The following is an 18,168-nucleotide window of genomic DNA, read 5'->3' as shown; positions in this document are numbered from 1 at the left end:
CAATCAGAGACTTTAGAAGAATGAACCAGTTACTCCTGCAAGCAAGTGAAAGTAATTGGAGAAGGAAAATTGAGTACCTGACAAGCCAAAGGAATCATGTCAATGAACAAGGACAATTGAACTGCCTTCCCAGTCTTTCTCTCCATCCATAGCATCCATGTTTTGTTTTTATGTCTGTATGTGTGTATAGGTGGAGATTTAGAAGGAGGTTAGAGTTTTAACTAGTAGAGTTATATGCCAACAGTACATAATTGTCTACCGACAGCTAGAATCCATTTATTACAAATAAATAGTAATTCCTGTTCAAGACAGAAACCTGGTCCATGCTTTCTGTCAGTGTAGATCTAAAAGGTAAGTTGTGGAATTTTGTGTAGTTTTATAAAAGCTATAATATTTGTGACTACTCCAGGAATAGAGCAGCCTGATTTACAGCACGATGCTTCACTGAGATATGATAAATGCAGTGTAAAAGCTTCTGCTAAGTTAATTGCTTGCTGTTAGCATTGTCAAAAGTTGTGACCTTGTTTGCTCTGGTAATCATTCTTTAAACAGTAGACCTTCTCTTTGTTACTAGGTAAATTCAGAAATGCCGTTGATTAGCACTGAGTACATCCGTTGTAATCTGCTGGGGTTGTGTCTTTTTGTTGTGTCTCTTAAGTGTTCACCTCCCTTCTTCGAATCTAATTTTGTCAAACTTGTGCTTCACTTCTGTCTAGCAGATGAGAACTGAGAGAACCCCAAGTGAAACGTCACGAGTTCTGAAACAGCCATGGCTCATCCCCCACCCCTCCTGCTCTCATAGGAGAACTTCTCCTCCCCCCCCTCCTACACACCAAGGGATCGTGACAAGCTTCAAAATGTGGCCAAAGTCAGAAAGACGTTTCAGAATGACCGCGCTATATTTGGATGTCCCTTTGCGCTCTTTTGTTTGCTGTCAAATGTGATAGTTGAAGTCATGGTATTTTGTTTGTTTAACAAAAAGCAGGGCTGTATCTCAGAAGCTGAATCACAGGTTAGAAATCATGAAACAGCCCTGTTATAAAACCCAAAATCTGTGATTCTGATCATTGACTAGATACAGGGCTGTTTTGAGCAGTCACCATCACTTTGTTTGAAGCAATTGCAATTTTCTGGGTTGACATTTGTAGTGCATGCACCCCATGATGCACATGTTGCTGTAATCCTCGTTCCACAGATTCTGTACTGATAGTTTCTCATGCCAGGTATTTTAAAACCATTCTTCTATCCATGCAATGTCAATCATTTTAACATTTTATTAGTAAAAAGAAACAGATCAGAAAAGCAGAACCTTGATGTGCTGTGGAATCTCTTCGAAGAGTATAATACTAACCAATTTTATATCTGTTTCTGTGTGCAGAGCAAATAAGCTAAGCAATTCAGTTGTTTCAACACTGGTGTTCCAAGCACTACGCAGGGACAGATTAATATATATTGAACAGCCTTGTTAGCTGTAATGGAAACCCTTGTACCATTTGACAAAATTTGGTTGAGAAATTAAAACAAATGCTGCTTCTTAATATCCTTTTAGTGTATTGTTTCAACAAGTGTTGAACTGTCTTTATCAGTAGTGCAATAGAATTAATTTTTATTGTCTTCTATTGCATCTGTAAAAGACAAAGACCTATTCATCGTCAGAAAAAGGTTAGAATGAGTTTGGGCTTAAATCGGCAAGTTGAGCTGAATCAGAGAATTTTTCATCCTCCTTGCCTGAAATGTACCTGTGGTCTGCTGCTACTTAGCTCACACGCTTACTTCCCAAGGAGGGAAGGCTGGCGACATAGGCATCCTGCCAGGTTTAATGGTAGGGTGTCATAATTGTGCTCTTCCACTTTTAGATCTACAGGAGCAGCAGCCAGTTAATGGTATGGAGCCTGAAATTGGTGCTTGTTGCAGGTTGCAGTTGTGTGCTGAGATGGGAAAGAGAAACATGACAGTAAGAGAAGGAACTAGAGTTAGGGCTAGATTTTGAAAGTCATTGAGCCCGGCAGGATTGAGTGAAAGACCATGAATAGATGGCCCAAAGGATGAGGGCCAATGGCTGGGTAGAGCACTTGTGTTCTGCATGGCCCACAAGAAGTTGCATCCCTGAAGTTGCAAAGTTTCCCAACCTTGAGAAACACAGCTGGCAACTGTGAAAAGTATCCTCTCAGCCCTGCTTTTTTTAAAACCGTATTTATACAATTCCTTCTGAAAGCCAGTGTTGAATCTGATTCTCCCACCCATTCAGAAAGTGCTTCCCAATCGTTTGCTTAATCTCCACTCAGAGATCTTTTGCAGAACGGTAAAGTGGTGTAGTGTACAGATTCACAAATCATTTCAAATAACAAAGCAGGTTGACAAGAACATAGTGTCCAGAATTATGTGATTGGAATCCAAAAGGGTCTGGTTGAACTTGTTTAGTATCATGATCAGACAATACTCGGATAATTGAGTAGTTTTGGTCTCCACATTATAAGAAGGGCATAGAAACATTAGAAGGAGGGCAAAAAAAAAAGGTGTGGGTATCCAACTTCAAGTATGCTGATGTGTAATGTTTATGGAAGAAAGGGATGATCTTGTCGCTGGCATAAGGGTTTGACTTATCCATCATGTCCACACCTCCACCATTAAAACTGAACGTTATGTTAAGGACGAGTACCATGGATTTGAGAGTGCAAATAAGTTAAAGCATGTGGGGAACCAGTGAGAAAGAAAGCATGACCTAACTTTCAATATGGCTTGTCTTGTCGTGGCTGTGATGCAGTGCAGCATGCTGAAGTATTTAAGGATCAGAGATAATGAGAGTGAGTATTGAAAATAGTGGCAATTAGGGGAGGTCAATAGGAGATCGAGGTGGGTTTCGAAGGTGTGAAAGCTGCAACAAGGAGGATGAATCAAGGAAGAGATTTCAAGGATGTATGGAGTGATGGATGAAGGTTCATAACATTTCACAAGAGGAAGCCGTGAGGAAGTGAAATGGACACCAGTTATGTTTTGCTTTTTATTTAATGTGTGTTTTTGAAGGAGATGAACAATATTAACATTAGCACACAAATTTGATAGGGCAGTGCTTTTTGAAATCACTATAGACTTTGAACGCATAAGAATTGCAACAGCTATTGCCATTCTGTTGATTGCTGCCTTGGGGGCCTACTTGTTCTATTCCTTATTGCCAGGTAATTTACTGTGGGAGAAATGAATGCAGCAAATTACAAAGGTTATTAACCAAGATGTGGTAAACCTGAAAATGCTAATGAGTGAGGGAGCATCAGTGATAAAACTGCCAGAACATGAGACGCAGAGGAAGAATTAAATTAAGTTTTTACGAATTTGTGCAGTGTATCCATTAGTGCAGGAACTGCTCAGTGCGGAATCAAGCCCAGGAAATGAGAGGATCCGACTTTTCACCAACGGTGGTGAATTTGACTTTTGAGTAAGAAGATTGGGACTTGTGTGCCTAATCTCAGGAAGCATTTTGGTACTGGACTGAGGGGTGAGAAATGAGGGAATGCAGCACTTGTAGCAAGCGGCAGCCTTTGGCCAGGTCACGAAGTCAGTCACAAATTCTGATTACAGAAATTTTAAAGTGGACGGTGGAGATCCCACATTCCAATTTGAAAAAGGATCCTTCTACTCTTCCTTGCCAGCATTGATCCAAAAATCTGGTTGGCTGCCTTGCTGATTGTGGAATCTTGCTGTGTGCAAATTATCTTTTGCATTTGCTACTCTTCTAAGTGATATGTTGTATTTGAAGCATCTTGATGTGGAGACTTATGAGCTACGAAAGTGACTCATGAGGAAAGGTGGGAAGTACATCATTTATGGAGGGTTTTTGGGATGTGTCTTTAGTGGGCACAGATTTAAGGATGAGTGTCAATGTTAGTTGTTCAGAAGAGGATGTGAGGAGCTGTCTGGAAAGATGGCTGATTACTGCTGCTCCGAGGAGTTCTGTGTATCAACACTTGATATCACTTCCCATTCTTAAACTCCTGAGGTCCTGCATTCTCCTCATGCACTCTCTGTGCTGTTAGGAGGAGTGATACTCCTGTATTCTTTGACCTTTCTCATCCAGATCTGCTCATCATGTTCTTCCTTACCTTGGACAAGATCAGTTCACTGCAATCCCTTAGCCTTCCACCCGAGTTCCTGAAATTCCTGCACCCTCAGGTCTGAGAAGTTTTGACAATGATGAATCCCTGTTGTTAGAAATCTTTTGTTTTGAATGAGTCAGTGTGTCGTGCAATGTCCCCTCCCTTTCTTATCGGTCAGGAAACCAAAAAGTGAGACGTTGGTAACAATTGGATTTCCAAACTGTCACAAGCCCTGCCATTTCACCAAGTTCTAACTTGGAAAACTCCCCATGATGTCTTAACTCAGAGAATACTCTCAGTCTCACGGCCCGTGCCTAGATGGGTTTTCTCCGGGTGCTCCGGTTTCCTCCCACAGTCCAAAAATGTGCAGGTTCGGTGAATTGGCCGTGCTAAATTGCTCGTAGTGTTAGGTGAAGTGGTAAATGTAGGGGAATGGGTCGGTGTGGACTTGTTGGGCTGAAGGGCCTGTTCCCACACTGTAAGTAATCCAATCTAATCTAGTAATGTGGACCATAACCATTGATGTAGACCAGCAGGCCTGAGGTCAGTTTCTGTGCTGCAGTAATCTGATGTAATACCGTGGAAGTGACCAAGCAGGAATAAAACTTGGACCCTTGGTTGATTTATGTTTCTCCATCCAAGGGGTAGTAAACCAAATTTAAATCAATGCATGCTGAGTAGCGAAGGGTCTTTCTGTTCTGTGTGGCTCAGTGTAACACCTTTCCATCATGCCACTGTTGGTCTAACAGGTCAGGACAAAATCCAATTGTAGGCTTGTCGTCCCTGGGCCTTCGACACTAGATAATCTGTAATATTTATATGGCTCACTTGGCAGTCAGTTGTGTCAATAATTTCCTGGTGTTTTTTCCAAAGGTACAAAATTGTCCAAATCGTTTTGTGCGGTGTAGCTCGAACACCCTTTTATTGTCATAGTCCCTACCTACTATTATAATGGGAGAACCATCATTACAGAAGGTGATATGGTTCAAAGAAATGGCCCATTATCATCTACTTCAGGCATATGGGTCAGGTAATAATGGCAGTGACAGCAACCTTGCCAGAAATGTCCATTTCCTGAGAGAATAGAGAAAGACAAACTGGTTTCATCAAACAGTTTTGAAAACAAATGATCAGAATCTATTGCTTCAAAGCAAAGTTCAGGAATAATTTCATGAAAAATACAGTGTGATTCCCTAAGGTGTAAAATCTCATCAAAGATTAACAATATGTCATTTGGATTTATACTGTGCCTTTCACGGTTCAGATTCTGAAATTTACAGCGATAGCCTTTTCAACACAAAATGCAACAATTGTGTAAGTAAGATGAAGAACTCATTTACTGGCATCAGTTAAAAGATTACATTTTGACCAAGACCTGGGTGAACCCCCTGTCCTCACTTCAATATTGCATTGGGATCTTAAAGTATCTGAGCAGGTACTTTAAAACCTCATCCTGAACATGTCAAGTACAACACCACCTCAATATTGCGCAAACCTGTCAACATCAATTACATGTTCATGTTTCGGAGAGATTTCAACCTCAAACTCTCCAAATCCAAAGCAAGAGTGTAACCAAGTGAGTCAATCAAATATGAAGAGCAGAATAGAATCAATTAGAATCTGGGCCAGTGGCGGGTGAAATATGTTAAAATATTACACTTTGAAGGAAAATACAAAACACCAATCAAAAGGCTTACAAAGAAAAGTGTTGTAGTTCTTTCCTGGACATGTTTTTATTCAATGTATGGTAACTCATGCCCACTATGATACCAACATGGATGTATCTTGAATATTTAGATTATTTTACATCATGCTTTTATTCTCCACTAAAACATAATTTACTACTTTCTACAAGCTATTCTGCTGTGAAATGTATTGGAGACACTGACCCCTTTGTTTTCCCATTCCAGAAATCTTTTTCTGAAAGTGACCATAAAGCAGTGGAGTGTCAATTTTAAAAAAGACCATATCATTCGTGCTGCAGAACCAACTGTTTATCAAGAAATAGTTAAAGTAGTGCACTAACCACTAACTCTACTCCCTTTAAGAGCTGTTGTGGAGAGGTAGATGTTGAGGCATTGGCGAGTCTTAGTAAGAAGATGCACTTGTCTTAATGAGAAGATGCAATTTGTTGGACAGGAGCAGACAGTACTCTTTACATTGGCTAGTTAGGCATGATCACTAATGCTATCAGGCACCAGGGCTGTCATCTGTGAACCTCATTGGGGTCTCAAGCTAGACGGCTCTTTTCCCTATCCAAGACTCTATGATGGATGGAGCTGAATGTAGTCTCCAATATTAATTCTTTCATGTCAATTAATTTGTATGACATTTCCCACCAATTTTTATTTTCCAGCATTGTCAACCTTTATATATTAGACTACATAACAACTTCTACATTGATCACTTCTCCAGAAGTCTCAAGCTTCACAAATTCAGGTTTCACAATTCTTCCAGGACTAATTTTCTTCAGATTTGGAAGATTGGTCTTTTGCTTAAGGATTATTGCTTTTGATTCAGTTGTCTGTAAATCACTCCTCCAGAGGAGGATCTTTCATTTTCATTCCTGCTAAGCTCACTAGTTTGTTCATTACATTATCCTTAAATCTCCAACATCTCCTCTGCAGTGGAACTCTTTCCTCCTAATTGTATAGTTACCCCACAGTGTTGGGGGTGGAAATTCTAATCTCCTGAATGTCCATTGTGGAAGCTGGCTGCTCTGGTACCTTGATGTTTTCTTCTTGGCAGTATCTTGACTTCTCAGACCAGGTAAATTCTTTTATTTGGCCATGTCTGCGATCTGTGTGTATTGGTCTCTCTCCCATGGAATGACATGTGGCTCATCTCTTTTTTTTCAAGCAAATCTTTACTCTCAACCTGCTGGTACACCTGTATTGAAGTATCTCAAGTTTTAACTTCATCTTACTTGTGGGGGAGGGGGGGAAGATAATGTCATCCTAGTGAACTAGATGTGTTCAAATCCTCATTGCATTGGAAGTTTCCATCTTTCTTAACATTATCTTTGTCACGTGAACTAATAATTCTCCTATGAAGGACAAAAGGATCTGACATTGAAATTGGGCTCTTGATTATGTTAACTTCTGGCATCTGGCAACGTATCTGCTGTGTCAGTCCAGTCACCTGGATCAATCTGGCTGTTTGAACGTGTTCAGCTGTGATCTACAATGAGCTCAAGTAGATTGTACGACTATTCTTCAAGTTAGTGTTTTCTTTATTCTGCTAAACTTTGCTGATTTTTGTCTTTTTAAAGGTTCTTCATTGATGGTGAGGTGTACAAACATATGAATTAGGATCTGGATGTAGGTTTGCTCGCTGAGCTGGAAAGTTCATTTTCAGACATTTCGTCACCATACTAGGTAACATCTTCAGTGAGCGTCCGAACAAAACACTGCTGCTGATTGCTGCTTTCTATTTATAAGCTTGAGTTTCTTTGAGTCAAATAAATATTCAGACATATAAATAGAAAGCAGGAATCTCAGCAGTGCTTCATCTGGAGGCTCACTGAAGATGTTACCTTGTATGGTGACAAAACATCTGAAAATGTACCTTCCAGCTCAGTGAGCAAACCTACATCCAGAACCTCAACCTGAGCTACAAATCTTCTCAAGACTCTATATGAATTAGGAGTAGGAGTAGTTCATTCAGCCCATTGAGCCTACTCCATCATTTCACAAGATTTATGGTTGATCTGATCGGGACCCAAATCCTCATGCCTGCCTGTCCTCTCATCTTCTTACCGCTTGCTTTAAAATATTCAAGGTCTCTGCTTCCACAATCTTTTGAGGAAGAAGTTTGCCAAGACTCATGATGCTCAGAAAAAAAATCACCTCATCTGCTTTCATTAGGCATCCCCAATCTCAAAAAAGTAACCCCTCGTCCAAGATTCTCCTATAAGAGGAAATATCCTCTTCACATCTACCAAGAGAAGACCCCTTAAGATCTTATGTTATAATCAAGTCACCTCTTCCTCTCCTCATATTTTCTAATCAACCTGTTTAAAGATGTTATTACACACATCTGAAGGAGGTGGACTTGATTTCCAGTCTCCTGGCTCAGAGGTAGGGAGACTGTCAATGCACCACAAGAGATCTACCTCTTAATCTTACAAATTCCACCAGTTGAAAGTGTCACCTGTCCTTATAATTTCCCCATTCCACGTATTAGACTATTAAACCTTCTCTGAAAAACGTCCAGTGTATTTATATCCTTCCATAAGTAAGGTGACCGTTATTGTGCAACGTACTCCGCGTGGTCCTTCCTAATTCTTTCCTGTACCTGCATCTGGGTCCATCCTTTGATATTTTTCTTAATCATTGGAAAGCCTATTCTGTAAATTCTGAAATATCCCCTTAACTGTCTGCCATTCTTTCTCTATTAACCACTCCTTTAACATAATTTGCATGTTCACTTCAGCCAGCTCTGCTTTTAGGCTCTCTTCATTCCCCTTGTTTCCCCTTATATCAACTTTAAAGAAGAGCCATAGAACCACAGCCCTCTCTCAAACTTAATATAAAATTCAATTATGTTATGACTGCTGATATTTACACATCCCTTCACTAACAGATTATCAATTAATTGTGTCTTGTTGGTCAAAGAACAAAGAAAATTACAGAACAGGAACAGGCTCTTCAGCCCTCCAGATCCTCTATCTACACCTGTTGCTTATTTTCTAAGGGTCTGCATCCCTCTGCACCCTGCCATTCGTGTATCTGCATAGATACATCTTAAATGACGCTATCATGCTCAATACCAGGTCCAATGTAATCTGATTTCAGGCCAGCTGCAGAACATGCTATTTGAAGGAACTGAATCAAAAGCATTGCATTGTACATTGCTAAGTCTGTACAAGAAAACTTTCTTATTCAAGATGTGGATGTATCTACAAGAGATTGAGCAATACTTAACCTTCTGTTGGTAAATAAAGCAAGGCAAATGACAGGTGTCAGTAGGGGGAGCACTTTGGGGCAAGTGATCATAAATCATAAGATAGTTATGAAAAGGATAGAATTGATCAAAAAAGTTAAAATTCTAAATCGGAGTCAGGCCTATTTGACAATGTCAGACAGGAAACTTTCCAATGTTGATTGGGGGAGGTTATTTGTAGGTCAAGGGACAGTTGGGATAACGAAAGTTCAGAGACAATATATTCCTGTAAATGCAAAGGCCAAGCCTGGCAGAGGTAGGGAATGCTGGATCACCAGAGAAATTGAGGCTCTGGTCAAGAAAAAGAAGAAGGCATATGTCAGCTGGGATTGAGTGAATCCCTAGAAGAGTATAAAGGCAGTAGGAGGGAAATCAGGTGGTCAAAAATGAGACAGCTTTGGCAAATAGAATTCAGGTGAATCCAATTAGATTTTATGAGTACATTAAGGGCAAAAGAATAACTAGGGAGAAAATAAGGCTTCTTAAAAATCAAGTGGTGGCCAATATGTAGAAGCACAGGAGATGGGTGAGATATAAATGAAAATTTTGTATCTGTATTTACTGTGGAGAAGGACATAGAGGCTAGGGAACTTGGGGAAGTAAATAGAGATGTCATGAAAGGAGGTCATATTACTAAAGAGGAGGTGGTGGCTGATCAGGTGCTTTCCCAGAACTTTAGGGGAAGCTAGGGAAACGATCGCTGGGCCCCTTGCTGAGATACTTACATCATCAGCAGCCATGGGTGAGATACTGGAACAATGGAGGTTGGCTAATTCGGTGCCATTATTTTAAAAAGGCTGTAAGGAAAAGCCAGGAAACTATAACGAATGAGCCTTACGTCAGCAATGGGTAAGTAGTTGGAAGGGACTCTGAGGTGCAGAATTTACATGTATTTGGAAAGACACCATCTGATTAGAGATAGTCAACATGACTTTGTGCATGGGAAATTATGTCTCAGTAACATGCCTGCATTTTTTTGAACAGGTGACAAAAAAGATTGATGAAGGTAGCGTGGTAGATGTTATCTATATGGACTTCAAAGTGTTCAACAAGGCTCCGCTCAGTGGACTGGTTCTTAAGGTTAGATTACATGAGATTGTGGGAGGGCTTGCCAATCAGATACAAAATTGACTTGGATGTGGCAGGAGATAGAGGCTGGTGGCAGAGGGTTCCTTTTCAGACTGACTGCCTATGATCAGTGGTATGCCTCAAGGATCAGTGCTGGATGCACTGTCTTTGCCATTAATATAAATTATTTGGATATGAATATAGGAGGCATGGTTAGTAAGCTTACAGATAGCACCAAAATAGGTGATGTTGTGGACAGTGAAGAAGTTCACCTCAGAATACAACTGGGCCTTAATCAAATGGGCCAATGGGCCGAGGAATGGCAAATGGAGATTAATTTAGTAAAATGTGAGGTGTTACATTTTGCTGAATCCAACCGAGCCAGGACTTATACATTAAATGGTACAGCCCTGTGGAGTGTTCCCAAATATAGAGACCTCGGGGTGCAGTAGCCTAGTTCCGAAAAAGTGGACTCGCTGGTAGACAGGGTGGTGAAGAAGGCGTTTGGCGTGCTTGTCTTCATTAGTCAGAACATTGAGTTTGGACATTGTTGCCAGTGTAGTGGATGTTGATGAGGTCACATTTAGAAAACTGCATACAATTCTCGGCACCCGTCTATAGAAAGGATATTGTTAAACTTGAGAGGATGCAATAAAGATTTACAAGAATGTTGCTGAGATTAGAGGGTTTGAGCTATAGGGAGAGGCTGAATAGGATGGGAGTATTTTCCCTGGAGCACCGGAGGCAGAGGAATGATCTTACAGAGGTGTATAAAATCATGAGGAGCATAGATGGGGTTAATAGCCAATATCTTTTTCCTAGGATGGGGAAGTCCAAAACTGGAGAGCGTTTAAGATGGGACAGGAAGACTTAAAAAGGGCCTGAGGGGGTAACTTTTTCACACAGAGGGTGGTGTGTGTATTGAGTTGCTAGGGGAAGTGGTGGAGTTGGGTACAATTATAGCATTTAAAAGGTGGTTGCATGACAGGAAAGGGTTTAGAGAGATATGGGCCAAATGCTGGCAAATGGGTTAGGTCAGATTGTGATGTGTGGTTGGTGCTGACAAGTTGGACCAAAGGGTTTGTTTCAGTGCTGTATGACTCTAATTTGTGAAATCTATGCCATGCTTAACTGTCGTAGAGGAAAGCTCTGGGATATGTTCAGTGCCTCATGCAGACCCATTGGTGAGTCTGTTTCTGATAGTCAGGAAAAGTAAAGCCCAAGGGAAAATAACCTATTTTACAATCACATAATCAGCACTTTGTGTTATTCACTCTGTGCTTGATACAATGTGCTTTTGTGCTTCTTCTATATAATAGTTGTCTGCTTTGTATCTTGGCATGCATAATAAAATTGTTTTGACAAGACACAAGACTGCGCCTATAATGCTGATTGTGGTGGAAAGCAGCCAGTTTGCAGTCTATTACTTCCAAATTGCAATTTGCCCACGCAGCTTCCAATCGGTTAATGTCTTCCTTCAGATGGTCTATTTTCCCAACTACAAATTCTCTGCGCAAATCACCCAGTGAATGGGGAATGGCAATATCTTCCTCATTTGTATTTAATACTGATGTGGCTCAATTCCAAAAAATACGTTTCAGCTAGTTACACTTCAGATGGGAGCTCAGTTCCCAACATCTGGCACATATTTACCAGGAAATCAGAAAGGAGAAAGAGCCATTACATAGAAGATACATCAAGGATGGAAGTAATACGGTGTACATCTGTAAACCTATAGGTTTTATTATTCATGGCATGTGTGTAGATTCATCAACCCATCTGGCACACTACAATTATCCTAACATCCTGCTAACAGTCTAATAGAGTGTGGTTCCTGTTTCTTGCGGGAGTTTTCTTGTCAGCCACTTAACCGTTTGATACGATTGGAAGGATGGCAGAGTTTGCAGCAACCATGTTCAGAGGTTCATCAGGAGCTCTCACCACAGTCAGAAGTTGTTTATGTTTCCATTCCCCTCTCCATAAAATGACTACACAATCCAAGATGGTACTTCAGTTTACTAGGACTGAGGGAGTCTAGCACTGTTGCAGGTGTTATCACTGGACTGTTAATCCAAAGACCGAGGTGATGTTCTCGGGACCCGGACAACAGCAGATGGTGGAATTTGAATTGAATAAAATATCTGACATTAAGAATGTAATGATGACCTCGAATCCATTGTCAGAGAAACCCACTCATTACTCTGATGTCCTTGAGGGAACAAATCTGCCATCCTTACCTGGTCTTGACTACATATGAGTCCAGACCCACAGCAAAGTAGTTGATCTGGGTAATTGGGGATGAGCAGTAAATGCTGGCCTAGCCAACGATGCCCTCCTCTCATGAATGAATGAGTGAAATACAAAATGCTGATTTTCAGATGAGACATTAAACCATGAGGCCTTTTCTTCCTCGTATGGATATAAAAGATCTCTGTCCTATTCAGAAGAGTTCTTCCTGACCAACCCTTATCCCTGAAATGACACCTTGAAAAACAATAATGTGATTCTCCCAATACTGTTTGTAGGATCTTGCTGCATGTAATTACCATAATGAGTACTTCAAAAAAGCACCTCATTACCTGCAAATCACAGTGGGATATCTTGACATAAGAACGTAAGTGTAGCAGTATTTTTTCTTATTGCTATAGTGAAGTGTAATTCACTGTCATTTAGTTCCTGGAATACAAGCCACAGCACTGCTCAGATGAGCAGAATTTCGGCAAGAATTGTGTTTAAAGGCGCAACTTCAAAATGCTGCAATGAGTTGGTAGTGAGGTGCTCTGATGAGACTGGCTTGAGTCCATGAATACTTGCAAAGCCCCAGGAAGCATCCACATTTTCTGTTGAGTTCGCTGATCTTACCCAAGGTATTATTGGGATGCCTGGCCAATAAAAGTGGAACCCTGTCATCAATCCTAAGTTTGTCTGTCATCCATTGCTTCTTTCTGACTCATGGCTGATGGATCAAGATAGGATTGGATCTGACAAGGATGCTTTCTACTAAAGCAAAAGCAACTTGCATTTATATAGTGCCTTTCAAGTAGACATGTATCCCAAGTAATTTCACCAGAGCATCATCAGATAAAATTTGACATAACTGCACAGTAAGAATGTTCAACTTTAAAGACAGGTGAAATGGTCAGTGGAGTAAATTTGGGTCAAGGTAGCTAGCCACATCTGCTAATACCGAATGATTTGGGAGGATGCGCAGAAGATGAGAGTTGACAGAGTGCAGAGTTCTCTGTGGATTGTCGGGCTGAAGAAAGTTTTGGAGGGGTAACAATATGGAGGACTATGATTTAAATAGCTAATCAATACTAGCTGTAGATTTAACCTCAGAGAATGGACAATCAATGAGGGCACAGAAGTAGAAGTCTATTTCAACATGTTTGAAAGAAGAGAGAAACAAAACTGTAAGCATATTCTGAGACAGAGAAAAGTAATGAGATTAAACATGTGTAACAAACCTGCTGCCACCTACTTGCTATTCTATAATTATCCTGCTGCTTTGATCTTAACATTCAAACAATACATTTTAGCTCACACATTTAAAGATCAAGATTCCCAATGTTTGCAATGCATGGCACTACTTCAGCCATATTGCATACTTCTTAAGTGAGTTTGTCTAATCTGTTACTCAGTCCAGCTTTTTAAAGTTCTAGTCTCTCTCTTCCACATGTAAAACGTTTTAAAGCAATGGCTTTTGATTGAGATATGGAAGTTGCTTTTCTGAGCTCACAAGAAAGGTTGTCAAAGAGACTTGTTGAGCTGCCAACTCCCTCCTCCCTTTTGCTGCTATATTGCCCAAACTCTTCTCCCAGATGACACCTGTCAAAATCAGAATCTGACGTTATGGAGTGAGCATGGTATATTTCAAAACTTAAATGTAGTCAGCGCTGCAACTTGCTGCCATAAAAATAGTTGGAGGAGACTATCATGGGTGTGGTAAACTAGATTTTTTAAACACACTTTCCTATCTCTCATTGGGTGGTAAAATACCTTTTCCCCGTCCCCTTTCCCTCTCACCCTGTCACTCTCTCTAACCCCTACCCCCCCCCCAACTTTTCTTTCTCTCTCTCTCTCTCTCTCTTTCTCTCTGCCCACCCCCCCTCTCTCTCTTGCCCTCTTCCCCCACCCTCCCCCTCTCTGCCTTCCCACCCATCCCATCTCATTGTCTCAGTACCTAAGTTCTGAATAGACTTCCCATTTATATTGTAGACTTTGTGCACTGGTTCTGTTCTGAACAAAGTGAAAGGACTTGTCATAGTCTACGCAGTGTGTGAGCACCTCGCATGTTCCTGGAGAGGATGATCTCACGGTGCATTCTGCTTTTGCAGGTCAATGGGAAGGATCTCTCAAAAGCCACACACGAGGAGGCTGTGGAAGCTTTCCGAAATGCCAAGGACCCAATTGTCGTGCAGGTTCTGCGTCGGGCCCCCATCACAAAGAATCATGGCAGTTCCCAGGAAGTTCCACTTGTGGATGCTGGCACACAGACAGAAATTACTTTTGAGCACATCATGGCTCTCTCCAAGTTGAGATCGTCTTCACCTCCAGTACCTGACATCTGCCCGTATCTGTTATCAGACAGGTAGAACACAACCTTTCTCACTCTCTTGATTGTTGCAATCATTATATTTGTTTACTTTAACTAGTGTTTCAAGGATGAAAGTTCTGTTTGGTCTTATGTGGTCTGACAATTACATCATTGAAGGTAACCATTCATCCATTGCCAATGCTGGACTCCCTACTGGAGCTGCCCACTCTAATTCCATTTCCTGCCCACTGTTCAGATGTATTTTTCATTTAGGTATCCAGACCTGTTATTCTGTCAGTTCTGTTAAACTTAGTTTGTGCTCCAATAGTTCCTTGTTGTGAACTGTTCCATGTTCATTTGTGTGAAAACCTTTACTTTCAACACCCCCTATGTCCTCTGATAATTTTCAATCTGTCTCTCCTATTACTGACTCATCAGCAATTATCAATTTTTATATAGAATCCTCACAGTGTGGAAACAAGCCATTTTGTCCAACAAGTCCACACCAACCCTCTGAAGAAATCCCATGCAGACCCATCCCTTGACCTTATTCTTGTAACCCTGCATTTTCCATGGCTGAAGCACCTAACCTACCTGTCCTGAGGCTTTCACTATGTCCCTTGTCACGAACCTTCAGACTGTCAAAAGGTCAATTGGATTAACTTTAAACTTGTCTTTTGCCATGGTTTGACTTGTCACCCATTTCATCATAACTATGATCTCTGATACTTAGTCACCATTGCCAAATCACCTTTTCAATGGCATCTTTTAACAGTGTACCCAAACACACATCTGACATTGAACCTAGCTAATTCAGATACAAATATAATTTCAGTTGTTTTTAATCCCGTTGTTCCTGAAGACATGGTCCCATTTGCCCTTCCTTGGACCTATTATTTCTTTTAAGTCATTAATGTGATACCCCTGTTTAAAAAGGGAGTAAGGCAAAAGACGGAAAGTTACAGGCCAATTAGCCTAACCTCGGTTATGGGTAAAATTGTGAAGTCCATTGTGAAGGATGAGATTTCTGAATACTTGGAAGTGTATGATGAAATAGGGCAAAGTCAACATGGTTTCATCAAGGGGAGGTCATGCCTGACAAATCTGCTGGAATTCTTGGAGATAGTAACAAGTAGGTTAGACCAAGGAGAGACAATGGATGTAAAATACCTGGACTTTAAGGAGGCCTTTAACAAGGTGCCTCACAGAAGGCTGCTGAGTAAAATGAGGGCCCATAGTGTTAGAGGCAAGGTGCTAGCATGGATAGAGGCTTGGCTGTCTGAAGAAAGCAGAGAGTGGGGGTAAAAAGCTTTATCTCAGGAGACAAGTGGCGTTCCGCAAGGGTCAGTGTTGGGACCACAGCTTTTCACTTTGTACATTAACAATCTCGGAGAAGGAACTGAGGGCATTCTGGCTAAGTTTGCAGGTGATACAAAGATCAGTAGGGGAGCAGGAGCATTGAAGAGGTGGGGAGGCTGCAGAAGGATTTGGACAAGTTAGGAGAGTGGCCAAAGAAGTGGCAGTTGCAATACAACTTGAGAATGTGAGAGACCATGCACTTTGATAGGAAGAATAGAAGCATGGACTATTTTCTAACTGGGGAGAAAATTCAGAAGTCTGAAGTGTAAAGAGACATGGGAGTTCTAATCCAGGATTCTCTCAAGGTAAATTAGTAGGCTGAGTCAGTAGTTAGGAAGGCAAATGCAATGATGGTGTTTATTTTGAGAGAACATGAATGTAAATGTAGGAATGTACTACCGAGGTTCTATAAGGCTCTGGTCAGACGACATTTTCAGTATTGTTTGTAGGTTCCTTAACACATGAGGAAAGTTTGAGGACTCTGGGTCTCTATTCGATGGAGTTTAGAAGGATTGGGGGGTGTCAAATTGAAGCTTACAGAATACTGAACGGCCTGGCAGAGTGGATGTTGGGAGATGTTTCTATCGGAAAGAGAGACTAGGGGCTGGAGGTCACAGCCTTAGAGTAAAGGTAGTAAAGAATAGAGATGAGGGGAAACTTCTTCAGCCAGAGTCTGGTGAATCTATGGAATTCACTGCCACAGGATATTGTGGAGGTCATGTCATTGAGTGTATTTAAAATGGAAATAGATGGGGATCAAGGATTATGGGGAGAAAGTGGGAGAATTGGGTTTTGAGAAACTTATCAGTCATGATTAAATGGCAGAGCAGAGTGTATGGGCTGAATGGCCTAATTTCTGCTCCTGTGTCTTATGGTCTTAAATATTATCTGCATTTCAGCTCTCTAATTTCAATCAGTTAAATGCTTGGAATTTCAAGGAATACTCATTCCATTTGTAGTGTTTTACTTCTCAGTCTTCACCACCACCCCCCTCACTCTGCCATGTAATTCTCTTTTTCTTCAAGCACTCATCCATTTGTTGCTGTTACCTGTCAAGTCCACCTTTTACTTGTCCACCTCTTCTTGCAATCCCTGCCCCACTCTTCCTCTCAGTCAGTCATGCCCTCTAATTTAACGCCATTAGCAAACTTCAATCTTGGACCTAGCTGTCTGTTCCGGGGCAGCACGGTGGCTCAGGGTTAACAAAACTGCCTCACAGCATCAGGGACTTGGGTTCGATTCCAGCTCGAGCAACTGTCTGTGTGGAGTTTGCACATTCTCCCCAGGTTTCCTCCCACAAACCAAATATGTGCAGATTAGATGAATTGGTCATGCTAAATTGCCCATAGAGTGGGTTAGGTGTATTAGTCAGGGGTAAATGTAGATGATAGGATAGGGGAATGGGTCTGGGTTGGTTACTCTTTGGAGGGTCAGTGTGGACTTGTTGGGCCAAATGGCCTCTTTCCACACTGTAGGGATTCTACGATATCCTTTATTATAAGAAGAAAGGAAGCCAGGGATGCCCTAGTATGGATCTGTGGGCAGTGTCACCACTCAGTTTGTACTGATGTGAAAAGTAGCAGTTTACTCTTGCTGTTTGCTTTCTATCCTCGGGTCATTTCTGAGCATCCTATGAATATATGTGCCTTCATTTTCGTTACTTATTTGTTGCACCTTATCAAATGTCTTAAGAAATTTGGGTAACTCTGTATATTTACCTTTGTGAACATGGTTTCACATGGGCTCTTGTAACCCAATGGTAAAGTCTCTCCATCTGAGCCAGGAGTTTCCTGTTCAAGTCCCAAGGCTCCACAGATGTGCCCTAACATATCTGAGCAAGTTGATTAATGATATTTATAATTTGTTCCCAATATAATTAATTTGTAATTGCATCTGAATTATATGCAACAGATTCTATTTTAGTACCACCATTTAGAAAGCAACTTTTTTCTTTTCGATGTTATATTCTCCACAGAAATAGACTTTTGTTGGAGCTTCTCAGCTCACACTGAACAAGGCAATTTGCAAGTATGCCAATGAGGAAACAATGTTAACACTGTACAAGAGGAGAGTGCTGATTGGTTGGCAAGTAGATTCCATTTGAGGCATCACCACAGAGAATGCTCCAGTTCAGTTGCAACAGGCACTCAACTGCCAATCTTCATTTAC

At 41.0% G+C, this 18,168-nt stretch overlaps 1 protein-coding gene across 3 annotated transcripts in view; it reads left to right on the top strand.

Moving 5' to 3' along the window:
• Positions 1-18,168, top strand: part of LOC122559501 (PDZ domain-containing RING finger protein 4) — a 487,868-nt gene that overhangs the window by 429,722 nt on the left and 39,978 nt on the right. For all 3 annotated transcript variants that reach the window (XM_043709045.2, XM_043709044.2, XM_043709046.2), the window contains one exon: positions 14,441-14,694. In XM_043709045.2, the coding sequence (XP_043564980.2) occupies positions 14,441-14,694 (254 nt within the window). The remainder of the gene's footprint in view (positions 1-14,440; positions 14,695-18,168) is intronic.

The sequence above is a fragment of the Chiloscyllium plagiosum genome, unplaced genomic scaffold, assembly GCF_037043375.1.
Source record: "Chiloscyllium plagiosum isolate Xiang-an unplaced genomic scaffold, Cpla_swu_hap1 HiC_scaffold_19, whole genome shotgun sequence".
NCBI classification, from domain to species: Eukaryota; Metazoa; Chordata; class Chondrichthyes; order Orectolobiformes; family Hemiscylliidae; genus Chiloscyllium; species Chiloscyllium plagiosum.
This window is presented reverse-complemented; position numbering and strand designations above follow the sequence as displayed.